Below are 18,631 nucleotides of genomic sequence, written 5' to 3'. Positions count from 1 at the left end.
CTGAGACCCACATGAAAGAATAAGTGTTCATTAACCTGAACTAGCCCAGTTCCTTTTTGAAGACCACAAACCAGCTGGACACTATAGCGTTTGGTAATGGGGGTTCTGTAAATGGGCCCTCTACCCTGCCCAGCTGTGGCTCTTTCTTGATCTTTTCTCTGACCACGCTAGGATGTTCTTGAGCAGACTCTAGGGTTAAGCTCACCCTATCCATTGCTGGACCTTCGTAGGGTATGATAAAGCCCTTCTCAAAGCATGCCATGGACCTATGGTACCTATTTGGGTGCTGTCTGAGCCTTTGTTTGTTCACTGGTGTGTTCTAAAGTAAAAGTATTCTCTCTTTCCTTCTTACATAACTGTTTGCTAGTCATTGTGTTGTGACACTGTCGACAGTGTCTGTTGTTTCACTTCTTGGTGTGTTCCTTCCTTACTGTTCTCTGTTTCTCTTTTTTGCATTCTGTTGCTAGATGCTTCCCTCCCACATGTGTTGTATACATGCCTAAAGCGGCAGGTCGGTATCCAGGAGCATTCATCTTTGTCATACCTCCAGCAAGTAGCAGCAAAGGTCTGCAGAACACTGGGCAAATTTCTCAACAATTCTACATGCCATCACTCAAAAAGCATCTGGCCAATTCTCAGTATTTCTTTCTTTCCTCAACCGCTTCCATTTTTTCTGTCTTCTTTCTTATCATGATTTAGCAAATCAAATCCTTCAGTTATACTTCACATAGTAAAAATATGCCAGTTATTTCCTCCATATCCTCTTGTTTTACTGACATGGGTATTAGGCTTGCTGAAACCCATGGATCTTTCTACCATCGGTGGCTGCACCAGTGATCCTGTCACATACTGTATTTCCATTGCTGTTGGGTGAGTGTCACCTGGGGCAGCAATTGCCTTACACCAGGATTGGTGCTACATGAGTAGGGATCGGTGTCCTTCCCCCAGCCAGGCTTTTGTCGGGTTTCCTATTATCTGACAGCTTGGTTTGATCCCGTGGCGCTCTCCTCGGTGCCCCATGACTAGTTGCATGTACATTCCCCCAGCCGTGCTATTGACCTCTGCCTGGTATGACACACTGGCCAAGCTATCAGACTTTTGTAGGAATGAGCCAATTGTGCTGCTTGCAGTATTTATTCTGTGCCCTATGCTAAGCTGTTTGCTCGGCCTCCTCTTTATTTTTCCCTTGCCATTGGTCCCTTCAAATGTTGACCATACATACCTCTGCAAAAGTTTGGGGGGGCGGGGTATGCCTTTTTTGCGTTCTTCCTCTTGTACTAGGATTTGACCGCGTCTTTGATGCTTTGTGTCAGAACGATGAAGGTAGGCACAGGTGCCATTTTACCTGCCTTCCCCTCAGCCCTCTTTTTTTTTTTTTTTCTTAGTCCCTCCATGAGGTTATGACTCCTAGGAGCAACTTGTATATACAGTGCTTCTGCAGCCAGGTTAGCCTATTTAAAGGTTTTGCTGGAGTAGTTGTCCTGAACTACTCTGCCCTAGAAATTCATGCACGTTCTGATATACGTAGCATATATATAAAGAGCTGACCGTTGTCTCTATTTTCTTAAATTAAAAAAAAAGTCTACTGTCCCAAATTGTAGTCTGTTTCCGCTCTGCCGGATGGATCAAGGGGTTATGAAAACAAACACCCTAGCCCTGTTTGGGGTTGCTGTTCCTACAGTGTTTTGCAAATTATAGTGAATATGCGGTACTGTAGTTTTGTGTGTCACCCTGCACTGCAGGGCTTTAAAAACAGAAGTGTGTGGCTCCCGAACTGCCTTATCCCATCTGGGCGATTCACCCAGGACCTGTTATAGTTTACGGGCATTTGATCAATAAAGTGCCGAGTGAATCGTCGTGCTCTTGGTTCCAGAGTACAACAAGCGTTGCAAAGTCTGCAGAGGTGCCCGTTGCCTTACTGACTTCATAAAAAGCCTAGGAGCGATTGAGGCTCAATGGGAGACTTCAACAACTTTTTTCCCCATGAATTTTTTTTCCAGCTGAAGAAGCTACCCGAAATGTATCTGTGATCGCTTGAGTGCAGACTAAGGTCCTTAAGTAGAAGAGTTTGTTGATAATGGCAGCCAACTCATTGAGTTATTTGGCTTACTTCAAGGCACCTGTTTCATGGGAAGGACAGTTGATCTGGGAGGTCCTTACAGCAGCCTCCCTTTATTGCATCTTTTTTTGTTTTAAAATGGAGACTATATATTAGCCCTGAAGCTCTGAGCACTTTCAGAGCAGGAAATCCGCATGATCGTAGGAACATTGTTATTATTGGGTGTTATTTTTTTATAGTTTCCCTAATAAAAGATTATGAGCAAGTGAAATATAACTTTATTTCAGACCCTGACAAGCGTATACAAGCCTATCCTGGTATGTGTAAAACATGATATTTATTAAGCATTATAAAGTGATATAAAACAGACCCTCTCGCTCCTATGCACCTACCCTTTCCTGCAACTTAAAAGTAATAGTCCAGCTCCACGATGCTTGTCGCTTGTGGTGCTAAAATATGTTAAGTGCAATAAGCAGACATAGCTCGTTATCACATTTAAAAGCAATTATCAGCCGACCACAGCACATTACAGTAGCGATGTCACTTTTCATTACTACTGAGAAGGCGCATTAGTTCATCCTCATTGATTGTTCCCCAGCAGAAAAAGGCCATGGATAAAGTTTTTTGTTAATTGTTTGCTCAACATATTCACTTCACAATGAATAGCCAAGCACATCATCAATCAATAGTGGAGCCACATAATGTTTGTTAGGTGTCCTAGGGTTTTAAAAATTGGCGGTCAACAGGGCTGGATCTTTCTTAGGAGTCTGAGATTTTTTTGTGCGTGCATGTGTGTGTGTAAAATCCTTGTGTGAATACCTCCAGCTTTAGCTGTTAGCCAGAGCTCATGTAATCATAAAAATTATAAAAACCTCCTTCAAAAAGAGTCATAAAATCTCTATTAAGAGATGCTTTTGCTCCACCTTTGCGTTCTTCTTCCTCACTTTGGCAACTCAGCCTTTAAATGTGCAGCATTTGCGGTGTGTGTCTCTGCCTACAGAGTGTGTCCTTCGCAGTGTATGGATGCTTCACCCTCCATGCACTCCATAGTAAGGAGATTTCTAATTCTTATGCTTCCAGTTCCTGAAGACACCAGTCCTACCCCTGCCACAGATATTGCCCACAGTATTCTGTTCTGCTGCGCTGCAGTCTCTGCATTCTGTTTAGCAGCTGGCCCGGCGTGATGGGGCATAATGGCTGGTCCCAGTCATACAAGATGGCCACAGCAATGTGTGCTTAATGGTCTCTGCATCTAGTGAAGTAAAGGAGGCTGCTGATTTGCCTCTGCTCCTCTTTCTGTACAGTCATACTGCCCTTGAGTGGGCTGGGAAGCCAGGCAGGAGAGTCTCTTCCTGTAGCCTCAGCCCATTACATTGTCAAGGCATTCCGCAAAGACACCACTCCCATAACTCTACCCCCAAGGAGATGTCATCTCATCTCCATGTCAGCAGTGCGATTGCAGTGAGTAAGCTATGGCAGCCGGTAGAAACTCCAGTCTAAAGTTAGCATAGTGACCTACCACATCACCAGAGAGCTGCTGATCCGCAGCCATTGCCAACTGAGCTGGGTACACCATCTTTGCTCCACCCAGGAGTGGAAGAGTCAGTGTTTGCGAGCGAGAGGAGACTGAAGTTCCAACCGTTCTCTGCTAGAGAATCCAGACTGCTTGCTTGGTTCCTGTCACCCTCTGCTTCCCTGTGGCAGTCCCAGGCAGATCAGGCAAAAAATAAATCAACAGACAAGTCCATGAAAAATGGCAGCTTCTTCAAAGGCCAGCTCTGAAATGTCCGCATTCACTGAAAAATCTCACAAAATGGATTTTCTCATTAAAATAAAAATGCCAGATATGCATTTTGTTGGCAATATGGAATTATCCGTTCTAGCTAAAACTAGTACTATGTATAATTGGGGTTGTATGAGGGGCATGATACAGGTACCTAACGTGGATAAATGAGGAATAGGATTTAACATTTACCCGCACGTTGAATGTGCCTGTTTTTATCACCCAGGGCGCGAGGAAATCAACTCAACCGTCAGCGTTGTTTTGTAAGAGGTGTCATTTTGGAAAGTCAGGAGAATAGAACATGTAACAAGTGCACAGAGACATGGTGAAAAAGTGGTCTATACGGACATATATAAATAGATAGACACCGTGTAAATAGGCAGCGATCAGTGACAGCAAAATAATTAGGTTTCACGAGAAAAATGATAACAAGGACTGGTAAATGTGGGAATGAACATAGGTGAATATTAGAAATTGGCAAGTGAATACTTCAATGATAATTCCTGTAGGAAACTATGTTACTGGTTGAGAGGGGTGAAACCCAAGCTAAGCAGCAACCACAATTCTTGTCAGGGTGAAACACGAGCAAACCCCAAATTAACCTGTGCTTAACCCTCTGGTAACTTGCCACAAACGCAGTCAGGATTAACTTAGAGGCAATTTAGCAAAGTATTCATGCAGCACACATATAGCATTAAACTGAGATGTAGGCCTTGCAGTATTGGAAAACTAATTTAAGAGTACTACCAAGACATGAAAAAGTTAAAAGTACATGTCCAACGTTTTAAATACACTGCACTGTGCCCTTTTGATTGTTTAGGGCCTACCCTAGGGGTGAGTATATGTTTCAAAAAGGAAGGTTTAGGCCTGGCAAAACGTTAGTTTGCCAGGTCGAAATGGCAGTCTAAAACTGCACACATAGGCTGCAATCGCAGACCTGAGACATGCTTGAAAAGGCTACTTAACTGGGTGGAATAATAAATGTTGCAGGCCCAATAGTAGCATTTAATTTACAGGTCCTGGATTCAGGTAGTACCACTCCACTAGGGACTTACAAGGAAATTAAATGTGGCAATTGGGTGTAAGCCAATTTCACCATGTATAGTGGCGAGAGCACGAGCACTGTAGCAGTGGTGTAGTGCCCAGAGTCCTTAGGCCAGCAAACATGTCAGCACAAACAACAGGATGGAAGGCAGAAAGTTGGGAGAAAACCACGCCAAGGATGTTAGGTCCAACAATTCCCATCAAGCAAATACTGCTATTAATGTGTAAGATAGTAGCACAGTTTGTATGTAGTGTTTTTATACCACGGTTTTGCAGTGCTGAAAATTACAGCTATTCACCCTTAGCTCAGGTCTACTTATTTTGTCCACTTTGAATCAATTGTCCGTCTTGAAATCAGACTTTTGACCTTCAGTACAAAAATATATTGTTACTGTAAATCTCTACATTTTACTTCACCTTTTTTTTAAAACTCTTTTTTGTGCAACTAAATGGAAGATAAGGTTGAGTTATTGGGACAGACAATTTTCTTCCAAAAGGCCATAGAACTTCAGCAGCAATTTCAGTACAAAAGGCTAGAACAATAGAGTAACTTCATTACCTATTATTAAACATTGCAAACATTACACCTATCAGTTTTCTCAAATTATTTACCCTAATGCATTTCTCTGCTTAGGGGGCAATCCTGTTTTGCTCCACATGCTAATATGGAACACTCAAAATGTATTCACTCATGATGTTTTGCACTAGTATAACGCTGTACGTAACAGGACCTTTGATGCTAAATCTGTATTTGAACCATCACAGATGTTCGACAGGATCACATTTTAAAAGAACTTCAATGTGGGCACAGCATTAACCCTCTTTCCTCGTGGGTAGAGCCAAAGAGACTGGGAATGCATGACGCACCGAAGCAATGCTGCGTATGAGCAGATATTTTTTATCTTTCTATGAATAGGTTGGTCTTACTGTTGGAAATATACATGTTATTAATACCTAAGATAGGAATAAAATATAACCACTAACAAAATAGCTTTGTTCATTTTGCAGATGGCATGCAGTGCTGCATTTGCAGACCCTAAGCGCTACTTCTCCCCCCGAGATTAGATGTACTTTGATTCACCTATCTTAGATCATGACCACTGCCCACATTAGTGAACCCCAACAGGGCTCTGTATGTCTGTGATCGTTGAATATCCATGAGATATGTATACCTTTAACTGGTAGTCTGGCATGTAAACTGGAGTTGCCTTATCATTATGACATCCTTTTCTGAGCATGTGCTCATGGGGGAAGGGGGTAAGCGCTAGGTTACCATTGGTTTCTTGGCGCTGACTGCATCAGACTCCTTGCAATTAAAGTGACAAGACTCCTTTAAAGAGCCAGGTCTTTAAGGAGAGTCTGAAGCAGAGCAGATCTGTTGAATCTGGAAGTGAGACAGGAAGAGTGATCAATGGTTTATGTGAACAAACTGAAAAGCTGTGCCCTTCTTGTCTAGCTTTTAGCAAATGAAGGCACTGTCAAGAAATGTGCTGATGGTGAGCGCGAGTACTGGTTTGAAAAATGCCTTGGCACTTGTTCAGCGGGGAAGGCTAGGACTAATCCGTGAACAGCCTTAAATGCAATGCATAAGGTCTTGAGTAGAATTCCAAACTTTAAGGTTTGTTTTAGCAACCCATTGCATGTAATCCTTTAGGCGCATTGGTGATCAATTATCTTTTTTTTTTTTTTTTTTTTTACCTTTAATGTAACTTGTTTTAGTATTTCTGTAAAGCGCTCAAATGCCATTAGGTCAGGTTCTGGCTATAGAAAACTGCAGAATAAAAGTAGGTGCCCTCGAGGACCTGAAACCCCCCCCCCTCCCCACCCCATGACTTCCGTCAGAGACTGATTATTCTTTCACTTCAAGCATCCCAGAAAGAGCTACCGACGTCCATTCGCGCACATCCAGCCTCCACTGCAACAGAGGGACATGTTGCTAGGCTCAGTCAGTCACTCTTTAGAATCTGTTGACATTATGTTGAGGTTGTGCTTATAGCTAAATTTGAGTGGAAGGTTTCTGGGGTGAAACAAAGCTTGCTGTCAAGTATGGCCCTGGCAACTTATTTCATTAGAGTATTTGCTGATTTTAAATTACAACCTGACCAAATACCTGAGCAAGTAAATTTGTCTCCTTACAAGATCTGTGTGAGTCCATAAATGTGATACTGGCTGGACCTATCTTTCACCCATCTCAATAGATTGACAATAGTAGTACCCATTATATACATTGCCACAAAGATGGAAGGCTGTGGAAGAAAGCACCACGGTAAAAGTATGTCTTTATTTAGAGCACAATTGGCTATGCCAACCTGTTTGTCCATTTTTTTCTGCCCTGGGGTATTCGGGATGTCTGCTTGTTATTAAATCATGTTTCTGCTTGAGTTGTGTTTGGTCAGCCTGTCTATTAAGGGGCCAGCGCACGATGCAAATATTTACAGTGAAGCAGCTTGTGGAGAACATGACATAACTGACCAATGGTAACGTGTGATTTCAAAAAACGTTTCTGGTTAGATTGTAGGATACATTTGATTGGTTTAATATTGACATAATATTTGTTTCCATTTTTCAGGTTCGCCATCATGTGTGGTTATTTGTCCGAATATGAGAGCGTACAGAATAAAATCAAGAATGGCTATCTCTTCAAGGTATTGTACATTTTAACGTGAAGTGCTTATTTAATTGCTCTTCTTGTGAAGTTCTACATGATGTAGGGTGCTGGCTGCGTCATTGATTTGCCCTCTGTACAGCTTGCTCACGCATTTCACTCCTTTCCACTAAATGGCAATGACCATAACCTTTGCAATGGTCTCATTTTTTAACATCTTTCAAAGGAAAGTATTTGTCTTTGTAGGTCTGGTTAAAGACAGTTGGATCTCCTATCATCAATTCTTCAAAAATGCATTATTACATGTATAGAGATACAGTAGGTTTTGGGTCACCAACCTTAAGCCATTGACATTCCTGTGTTTTTACTCTCTGCCATTGCTTGTAGAGGCTGTATGGCAAGCCCATGGGTTTTTGCAGATAGTTACAAAGTTGCCTTCGTGTTCCAATTATTTTTTGGTTATGGGACTTCAAGTAGCTGTTTTGTTAGACTGTATATGTGACATGGCCTATAGCTTACAATTGAGAGCCACTGTTCGTTCTAAAGTTGATTACCCATGCTGACAATTTGACATTTTAACTGGAGATTTAAGTCTTGAGTCAATAAATGTAAGGTACCTTTTCCAGTCTGGGGGCGTGGTTGGTGGTTAAGCGGCCTAGAATGTTGCAGCGGAACAGCTCGTGTTCGGCCACTAGTGCTCCGCGAAGTTCTAGGAGCCACGAGTGCATATGGGGTGCTGAGCTCGACATCCAGGACTGAGCCAGCCTCCTTTTGGCTAGACCCAGCGCCAAGTCAAGGAATTTGTTGAGTGTTTTGTGTTGCATGTTGCGTTTGGTGATGCCCAGCAAGAAGTGTGGACCTTGTGCTGTGATCTTCATGCCCGTGGCCTCGGAGAGTGTATCAGCCACTGCATTCCTGTATGATGACAGTTGGGGGCATGACAGTTGGGGGCATGCCCACACCATATGTATAAACATGGCGTCAGGGTTGTGGCATCGTGGACAAATGTTGGAGGAGTTTGTGTACATTCGTGCCAGCCCGTGAGGGGTGAGGTATGTGTGATGGAGGTAGTCAAATTGTGTGTATTTAAATCAATTTTGTTGAAAGTAGTCTATAAGCGCTGTTAAGGGGGACACAGTGTCTGATCTCAGGGTTAAATAGCATGGCAATTGCCCGTTTGCCTGTGCCATGTGTTAGTAATGCCTGGGGTAATCTGGATACCTTAGGTTTGTCATGTGTGTTGCCCCGTGTCATATATAATTGGTGGGTGTGGGATGCATACATCAAGAAGGAGCCTGGGGGTATGCCATAGTCGTCCACGAGGGTCAAAAACTCCCATAAGGTCGAGTCAACGAGCAAGTTGCCCCATGTGGCTATCCCGGCCTTGGACCAGTCCACCGTCTCCAGGCAAAGAACTCTGGCAGTGGGGCAAGTACCCCTAGTGATATCTCGGGGGCATAGGTAGACGGCGGTTGCCCTATTTGTAGATTATGAATCCAGCAGCTGCGGGCAGTAGACATTGATATGTTTCCTGTCTTCTTCGGGATCGATGTCTCAGATCCGAGCAGCCACGCTAATACCGTAGTTTGGCGTAGGCCCGATGCCCTGCGTCCCAGTTCCGTGTGTTGTGGCCTGCCAACCACCGCATCAGCTACTGCAGCTGTGTGGCTACATAATAATGCTCATAATTGGGGGCTCCCAATAGGTCCCTTCTATTCCATATGATGCCTCTGTCCCCAGAACTAAGGACTGATCTGCCACACGCTCCACTTACGTGGTCCTGCGACTCCTTCAAGTATCTAGGGGTACAAGTGTATCACTCGCAATAGGATTTAATAAACGGCAACCTGGGCAGGGTGATAGCCAACGCCCGCTCTTCCTTGGCGTTCTGGACGGAACTGCCACTTTCCCCCATGGGACGCATGGCCATATCTAAGATGCTGCTGCTCTCTAAAGTGCTGTATTTATTTGTAGGCCCTTCCCATTGCCCGGCAAATCAATCTGAGCCCTAAAGTCACTCCTAACGTCTCTAATTTGGGCTAAGACCAGAATTCGAGTCTCCCTCTCAAAACTTTACACCCCAATAACGGATGGGGTTTGGGAGCCCCTCTAACCTTTCATCTCCTTATATTCTGTGAAACTGCTTAATATTGAAAAACAACTGAGAAATTATGATATACATTTCTATGAACCATTGGTCATGATTTATTTAACTCAATGAGTGGAAAAGTTCAAGTCATGGTAAAACATGAATATATTGAATCAAGTTGAGTTATCACATTGCACAGAAACAAATACTTTAACAACATTGATAATTGTGCATTTGCGTTTAAAACATGAACCTAAATTAGTGAACATATATAATCTAAAAAAGGAGACACCCAAAAAAGAAATTATGTGAAGATTATAACAAATCCATCACTTTTTGCTCACGCTACCACTTCAGACAGGCTTATGCAAATCGGCCATGGTTCTGCTCTACTAGGAACAGTGCAGCTGAAACTGGCAGGCCAAGCAACATCACATTTGATTAGAAAAGTGTGTTTGTGATCAGAGCAAAGTGAATCTACAGTAGACCGAAAAATGGGAGCCAAGATCAGCATATTATTGTTGGGGCCCAGGCGATATTAGTAGTTCCATTGATGCAAAATTCTGAGCATGTCTCTAACATGCCCTTACTCAAGTGCATGATGCTCCACGGAAATCACTGGGAATGAAAGGACACACCCTGACTCGAGAACAATACATAAGCACCTTTTTTTCATCCATTTGGAGCAACACCTGTGCCAGATACTGAAGCCTGCTATCCCTTGAACCCTGAAAGCAGGGACCAATTCCCAGAAAAGAATCTGTGGGCAATAGTTAGCGTAGGGAATGTGCATTGATGTCAAAACATCATTGGAAGGTCTGTCATAGGTGAGGTAAACACATAGTAATGTGTAGAACAAATGCAAGTAAGTATACGGTTTACAGTGCATATTTTTATATGTGGATCACATACAAGAATCTCAGACGTCTAGGATCATGTTGTGTTTTCATTGGTGCCTTGAAGAGGTTACCTGACTTTTAGAGGTCTATTAAAAACAATAAACTAGATATCATCCCAAATGGAAATCTGAATAGAGCGCTTAAGTTATTTCTACTACTGTATACCTACTGTATGTCACATGCTTATTTTCCACGCAGGGGTGGCTCCCGTGCTATGGCGGAGGAGCGTCGCCCCACTGCTTTTAAGCAGTACACTGCAAAGAAAATCTAAAATTATAATAACTTTAAGTTATTATCATTTTATGTTTCCTGTTGCTTTGTGGGTGGGTGGGCGGGCCTGCTCTGCTCTCGCAGCAGGGCAGAGGAGAAGTGATTTGCCCACTCCTAAGTGCGCATTGACTGTTTGGTCGGCGCCCAAACCACTCACGAGCACTTTCCCCGTTCTCCATGCAGGCTGCATTACATCCTGCATGGAGAACAAGCCAAGGTGCCCATTCCCTGGTTGTGCGTCGAACCAGGATGCTTAAAACCAATCACAGTGCTGCATTGCAGAGTTGTGATTGGTCAGGAGCCTCTCTGTGCTTCCTCTGCCTCGGAGAGCAGGAGCAGAGACGCGGGACTGGCATGGCAAGGTAAATGTTTCTTTTATTAGTTACCGTTGCCCCCCACACCCCCTCGTGAGTTCAACCCCCCCCCCCCCGTGCGCGCGCCTGCCTCACCACCTGCGAACCAAGCAGGCTGCCACTGTTTCCACGTATTGAGGAGTTGACAGCTGAATGAGTCAAAGTGACATTTTGAAAACAAGGGGAGCACTTGCTTGATTCATTTAAAACGGACATTTTTCAGCAAGTAAAGTGAATGTTCCACCTTGATTGTTATTGTGCTTGGGTGGAATGAAAGATGGATTTAAATTTCAGCTATAAAAGCCTCTTTGACATCCTATCTCAGTCTCTTCAGAAACGCTGCACGCTCTTTCATACTGTGTCTTTCATAAAGCAAGCGTATGGCAATACATGAACCTAACTTATGTCCACTCAGTAAACATTGTGACAGGTCTTGGCCTTATTCTTGCAGTATGCGTTAAAAAAGAGAAAGCAAAAACCGTGATGTTGGGAAATCTGATAATAGCTTTTAGTATGTTTTTAAGTTCTTTTATTTTAAAATGCATATTGTGTTTGTAATTTGATTAATGGATTTTTTTTGCAATACTGTATATTGTATACTTTTTATGCCGTTTTTTTAATACTGGCGAAATAAAGTAGACTGGCTGACAGGTCTTAGCCAACTCTTGGACTTGTATCATAAAATTATTGGTGGGACCTAAGCCCCACATATAACCTGGCACCTATGGACCAATGTGAAAGGTGTGCGTTGATGGTTTGTCTTAGCTTGCACCTGCACTGAGGGGGAGGTGCTACAAAATCTTTTTCTCTTGCAATCAGTGATAAGATAATTAAATTTTTACTATCACACTTTTATTTAGGTCAGTGGTTCTTAACCTGTGGTCCGAGGACTCCTGAGGGTCCATGAGGCCTACTCACGAGGTCCGTGACTGTTTTCAAAATTAAATGACATTAAAATAATAAAGTGTATGCAATTAAAGAAGGTAGATCGAAGATGTAATTTTTTTTTCTATTTGAGAATTTGTTTGGTGTATTCTTGTCTTTGTATTTTTTGTGTATTGTTTTGTGTTTCAAATAATAGAATTTGCTTAGGTTGGGAGTCCCGGCGTTCATTAGTGGGTGGCGGGGAGGTTAAGTGGCCTGAGACTGCGGATAAGCTTGACTTTAAATACTACACTGTGAAAGTAATATTTTCAGTCCGTCTTTGGTTGGTAACTAGAGAACGCTGATATGTGCTGAGCAGTGTTTATTTTCTCAGAACACTTTTTGGCAGTCTCTGCGGGCTAGCTGCCATGAACCTTAGTGTATTTTGGCACATGATATTTTGCAGGCGCTAACATGAGAATAAAGGCTATTACTGGAGATTAAAATACGATAGAGTAGAATGAAAAAGTAAATTCAGTGCAGTCTTTGGTCATTCACTACCAACAAATAAGACGACATATGTGGGATAATGCAAATTAGACAGGGAGTAAATTACAGGGGCGGCTCACCCGTAATGGCGGAAGAGCATCCTCCCACAGTCCGTGCCAGCAGACAATAAAAAAATAAGAAGACAATATTATCAAATTATTTATTCTGAGCCCTGCAGTACAATACGTATAGGGTGGGGCCGAGGCAGGGAGGAATACTGTGCACTCATACATGCACATGTGTGCTTGGCCGGCCATCCTAGGCCTTAATCAGGAATTAGTGAAGCTCATTGAGTCATTTGACTTTCTGGACCCTTCACAAAATGGCTTCAGAAGTGGTCACAGCACAGAAACTGCACTGGTGGCCGCTACAGAGAGTATAAGACACCCGGTGGATCAGGGTGGGGCGTCTGTCTTGGTGCCAGTAGAGTTGTAGGCAGCCTTTGACACCCTCTCACCCATGCACCTGGTTCAACCGCTTCATCAGGCCAGTGTCGAAAGGAAGCCCTCAATCTCTGTCATTCCTTTCGCACCAACAGGGTGCCCGTTGTCAGTTGGTGGGGCTTTAAATCTAAAGCCTGTTGCCTTCCCTGTGGGGTCCCTCAGGGGTCTTCATTGAGTGGCCCCTCTTTTTAATCTTTACATCCCTCCTCTTGCTGAACTAATATGTTCATGCAGTTTTCAAGTATTCTCATATGCTGACAACACCCAGATTATTGTATCCACCTCTGGCAACTTTCCCTCAGTAGCTAACAAGTTAAATCTCTGCATGACCAAGGTAAACATCTGGATGAAATAACATTTTCTTAAACTGAACCTGGAAAAAACAGAGGTGCTGGTGTTTGGTGCACAGGAATCCATCTGGTCCTGCTGTTGGTGGCCTGAGGAATGTGGCCCTTCACCTACGCCGGTTAAAGTGGCCAAAAATCTTGGAGTAATCTTCTACTCTTCCCTGAATTTTGACTTACAGATCAATCGTGTCACGAGTACCTGCTTTCACATTATCAGGACTCTTAGGAAGGTATTTTATTCCAGTTGGATTGTGTCACTCAGTGACCATTGCTTTAATCTCCTCCAGACTCTATTGCTGCAATGCGCTCTATCTGAATATATATGCCTCCTCACTCAACAAGCTACAAGTGGTGCATAATCCGGATGCACATCTTATTATTAATACTATCACATAAATTTAGGTGAAAAGATAGATAAATTATCTCTTCCCTAGAGTAATATTTTTTCTCCAACAAAACCTATGTTACTTTATTTTATAACCAAGTCAACGGCGATTCCAATGAAAACAAAAAGTATATGAGTGACTTTTTTGTAGGTGTAAGTATATTTATTTTATACCCCACTTTTTTTAGAAACTCTTTTGTTTTTAGACGTATATATATACAAACAAATACAATATTTACAATGCTTACATATAGCTAAACCACTGAACATATACATATCAACAAACGCCCTTTGTTTATACCAGTGTGTGGTTGTGTGTGTGTGTGTGTGCGTGTGTGTGTGTGTGTGTGTGTTTCTGTGTGTTTCTCTCCCCCCCCCCCCCCCCCTGAAGTCACCATCTTCAAAAACGCTATGCATTACACCACAAGCTGCGGAATATTATAGTCTGTGGGGGGGCCATGCATGTAGAACACACTCTTTTACTCATATAAGTGAAATATTCAGTGTTTATGGAATCCTTTATTTGTGTTGCATGCAAAGTGTAGGGTTATATTCAAACTTTACTTCAGTACCATTTAAATAAGTGGCCCACTGCACCAAGAGCAGCTGTAGCGCATGTACACTAGGGTTACTTGCTTTGGTTACTGCTTCTAGTGTAGGTGGGCCAAATACCGTTTTCTTCATGTTTTATAACATTTACAAAACAACACAAACTGCATTAGCAAATGTGGTGAATCATGATCACATGGACATCCAACCAAATGATATGCTATCCAAAATCTGAAGTGTGTTAGAAGATATCTATGTTGGGAGTTATCAGTAAGATATTGATGCGACTCCATATTAGCTGTAGTTGATAGTGATAGATTGGTGCTAACAGATGGTTTCACTCATTCTAAGATCTCTCTCAGCTTTACAGATCTTATAATATAGGGAATTTACAATTTCTCTGTCTTTGGTGCGGATATTTTGTGGTGGTGTAAATATTTCAGATCTCCCAGTTCTATTACATATGTTTTTTACATATTTTATCCAACATATTTTAACTGCATAATCCATTCTTTGGTAATTATGTATTACCAAGCGATTGAATATCATTTCTGATTTTGCTTAAGTTGGGATCCACAATAATAAGGCCTAAGGTTTAATAAATCTTCCAAGAAGCCTATATACAATACTTCGTGGCAAACATAATTAGACCAGCTTGAAGGCACAGATAACATTCTTATGGTTAATGCATTCTCTACTCTTTGTAAATCCATACAATTTGAGTATCCCCAAATTGTGGCTCCATATGTTGTCACCGCTATTTATTGTTTCATCAGTTTTACCCTTATTTTTTAAACAAATCTGAATACCAACTCAATTGAACTCCTAATGCATCATCCTAATGCTCTGAAGCTGTTTCTAGTTTAATGGAGAGTCTAATGGTATGCCCAGATGCGTAAATGTTATTACCATTTGAAGACGGAAGTCTTTAATATAATAGACTCTGGTTTTCGTAGTCTTAGGATTGTGTAACCTCACAAATTTCTTTTTTGCGTTCGTTCTTAGAGCCATTGTTCCATAACTATAGCACAGGCATCTAGAAGTGTTTTGCGCCCATTGGCCGTTCTAGCAATGTGCATTGCATCTTTGGTATATAATACTGCTAGGATGTATCGTTTTCCAATCTGTGGGGCATAACGACATCGCTTTGACAAGAGGCACTTATCTAAATTGTTTATCTATATATAGTGAATAAGAATAATGCCAGTATGCACCTCGGCTGTACTCCTCTTTGAATTTTGGTGGGATCTTAGCATTCTCCATTCAGTTCATATCTAATACTCACTGTTGCATTTATTTGCATAAAGGGTTCTTAAAAATATATCTACAATGTCCATGGAAGTCATGGTTGTCCACAATTTCGGAAGGACAGACACAACCAAATGTAGAACTTAAATCCATGTATGCAGCATGGAGAGCCACTTCCTTTGTAACTGTGTATATTGATAAGCAGTAAGTAATAGGTCAGACACTGTTCTATTGCCCCCATGCCCCTCCAGAAACCATATTGTGTATCCCAAAAGATATAATCATCCTCTGCCCAAATTTCTAACCTCTGCATCACCACAATTATTTTACCTATAGAATCCAGAAGATAGATGGGACGGCAGTATTTTGCATTATCTCTGCTATCCTTTGTTAAAAACGAGCAATATGATGGAGGTTGAACCTGACAAAGGGAGACTATTCTTAAAACCATTATAGATGACATTTGGCAGGGCCAATGCATACGAATAAATATTTTGCTTAAAGAAATCCGTAGGTACTCCGTCTGAACCAAGAGTCTTTAACCTCAGGCTTTTCCTTCTTGTCCCAATAATTTCATCCACCACCAAACTCAGCGAGGAAAACAGTTTCCTCCTGTATCATTTTCCTCATTCTTGAAAGAGGAGTAAAAGTCCACAAAATGAGACTCTCATCTCCTCGCTGATATGGTTACAGACAATGAATAAACATCTGTATCTTTAATGAAATTGGGGTTAATAATCTTCTAGAATGCACAATTCTCAACGCTCACGTCCTGCAAGTTATCCCAAGCTTGCTCTCTTATATTTAATTTCCTGTCTCTAGTAGCAGCCTTGCAATACAATCTACAAGCTCTTACATCTTCCAAATTACAGGGCCTGCTCTTCAGATCAGATTTTTATGCGCACATGAACAGGAACTATCCAACCACCATGTTAATTGTTTGCTCCTCATCTCTAGTTGGAAGTCAGATAATCTTTAATAGTCAAACACAAAGAGTTATATGAATTCATTACGGTCACTGGGACTGCTGTATCATCCAGACAGCATAAAATGTCACCTAATCTCATACTAAGTCCGTGTGTTAGCAAAAGGCCAGGATTAACCCATTCCTATTTAAGTAGATCGTCTTCATTCTTATTCGCTTCCATAGGTTAGGTTCTTGCATGCGGTGTTGAGGGCTTCCCCTGATTGAATAAGGAGGTTAAATGAATGGTGGTAATTAAAACTAGTTCCAGTACTATGAAGTTAGTAACAAAAGGGCCATTGTTACTAAAAGATTAAAATCATTCATTGCTATTATGCTCTCTGCCTTTATAGGTTAGTGCTATAATAAGGGGGCTCAAACAAAAATCGAAACTATAGGACAAATTGTATTTCATTAAAATATTGTTCAGTGCGTCGCCTTGTGGATCATGGCTAGAATGTGATATTTCTTCATATGTTGGACCATGTAGCCCTCAGGCAGAGCCAGCATTAAAGGGCATTAAAGTCTCCAGCCTATAGAATCGATGAATTGTCCTTTTTAGTCTCATGCCAAGACTCTAGGGATTTCTTCAAGTTGTATATAGGTTGTATATTTTGTTTTTAAATGCATTATTATAGAAATGTATCACTGGAATTTTGTGACCACCTCTTCCCTTTAACATTTGGAAGTTGGTGAGTCCAGACTTGTCCTCACTATTTTGTACGTGATAACACATAAATCTGAATCAATAACCCTCCATTGGCTCTACCAAAACTGGACCTGATTGCAGGAAGGAAGTGAGAAATTTAACTATCAATATAATGGACGTCAAGTGCCCATGTGTCTTGTAAATAGATACGGTTTATTGCTTAATAAAGCCAATCGAATCAGGATTTTTAAGCTGGTTTTGAGTGTTCACAATATAAAATATAAAATGAATCCCAGCCTCCCTAGCATTTCCCCCATGTTACTTTTGCTATCAATTACATTCTCTTCCTCAGGGAAACTTGCTGTGAGGTGTGAGATAAGTGGCATTACCATTTGATATTTATCACTAGAAGTATGTTCCACATAAATGATATCCTTATTGAGGAATAAAATCTATTATCGATTGTTACCGAATAGCAATATGAATGTTGTGGGCCAATAAAGCCTGCGTAAACTAATCTGTAACTCAAATTATGTACTCCGCTAGCCTATCAAAGAACCCTAGGGGGCAGGCCATAATTCGGCTGCGGAAAAGGGTAACATACTCAAGTCTCCTCAAGAGATTTCCTACAAGCCTTGCATCCTGAAAATCAATTACTATGTAATCCCGTTGGCCTGTTTACATCCTCTGACCACTCACAGTGCTCTTCTTGTCATTAAAATTTCATCAACAACGTGTATTCCCAAACTGCTTGTGCAGCCAATATGTGCCTTTTTGCTTGAGCTAATCAGGATCCGCATTTTGTAATAGGTGTAATGGAGGGATGTTCTTTAGAAAAATCACATAGCAGATTGCCTCAGATGTCAGTTGTAAGGGAGTGCTTACAGGGGTAGTTTTCTTGTAAGCTCTAGCTTGGAAAGTATTTTGATCTTTATTTCCCTGACTCTGTATGACTGGGCTAATTTCCCCCAACCTCTAGTAATTCCCCCCCGGAAAAAGTGTACTAACTTGCCCACAAATGTCAATTTGGCCATTCTGTCCCCCCCCTCCATATGATCTAAATCAAAAGTTGAAGTGCTCTTATAATCAAGTGATATCTGTGATATAGGTAATTTAGACAGGTTGCCCAAAAATTGTTCCATCTCGGGCCAGTTTGGACAGTTAAACATTTTCTTAACAGAGTTCTCCAAAATTAGTCTACTAATTATTTAAATTTGAAGAACCTGCCGATATTCGATCTAGCTTATTAATGGCGTTCATAGGTACCATCCTAGACTCTAAAGGGGAAAGAAGAGCAATAGAGTTATGTTTAGTTTTTTGACATGAGGTTCGAGTAGTTTTCCTATTTAGGTCGATCCTGCGCAGTATGGACTTGAAGCCTAGCCCACTTTCTACCCAAATTTTTCATTGGCTTGTGTCATTGTCCTTCGTAAAAGCTGTCTTTTGATTCGTTAATAGGCTTGTTAGTCCTTCCTTTGTACCACCTTGTCTTCATTTGTAACCTCCCATGAGGACTGACCCTTTTACTTCT

General features: G+C 41.6%; 1 protein-coding gene across 5 annotated transcripts in view; it reads left to right on the top strand.

Annotated features, from left to right (window-relative positions):
* The window catches only part of RMDN2 (regulator of microtubule dynamics 2), a 570,121-nt gene that overhangs the window by 332,943 nt on the left and 218,547 nt on the right, over nt 1–18,631 (top strand). For all 5 annotated transcript variants that reach the window (XR_014963030.1, XM_085611419.1, XM_085611417.1 and 2 more), the window contains exon 6: nt 7,456–7,531. Coding sequence is in view for 4 of the 5 variants with exons in the window: in XM_085611419.1 (XP_085467545.1) it covers nt 7,456–7,531 (76 nt within the window). In the remaining variant the exon portion in view is untranslated. The remainder of the gene's footprint in view (nt 1–7,455; nt 7,532–18,631) is intronic.

Source organism: Triturus cristatus, chromosome 6, assembly GCF_964204655.1.
Source record: "Triturus cristatus chromosome 6, aTriCri1.1, whole genome shotgun sequence".
NCBI classification, from domain to species: Eukaryota; Metazoa; Chordata; class Amphibia; order Caudata; family Salamandridae; genus Triturus; species Triturus cristatus.
The sequence above is the reverse complement of the archived record's forward strand: the minus strand, read 5'-3'. Positions and strand labels throughout refer to the sequence as shown.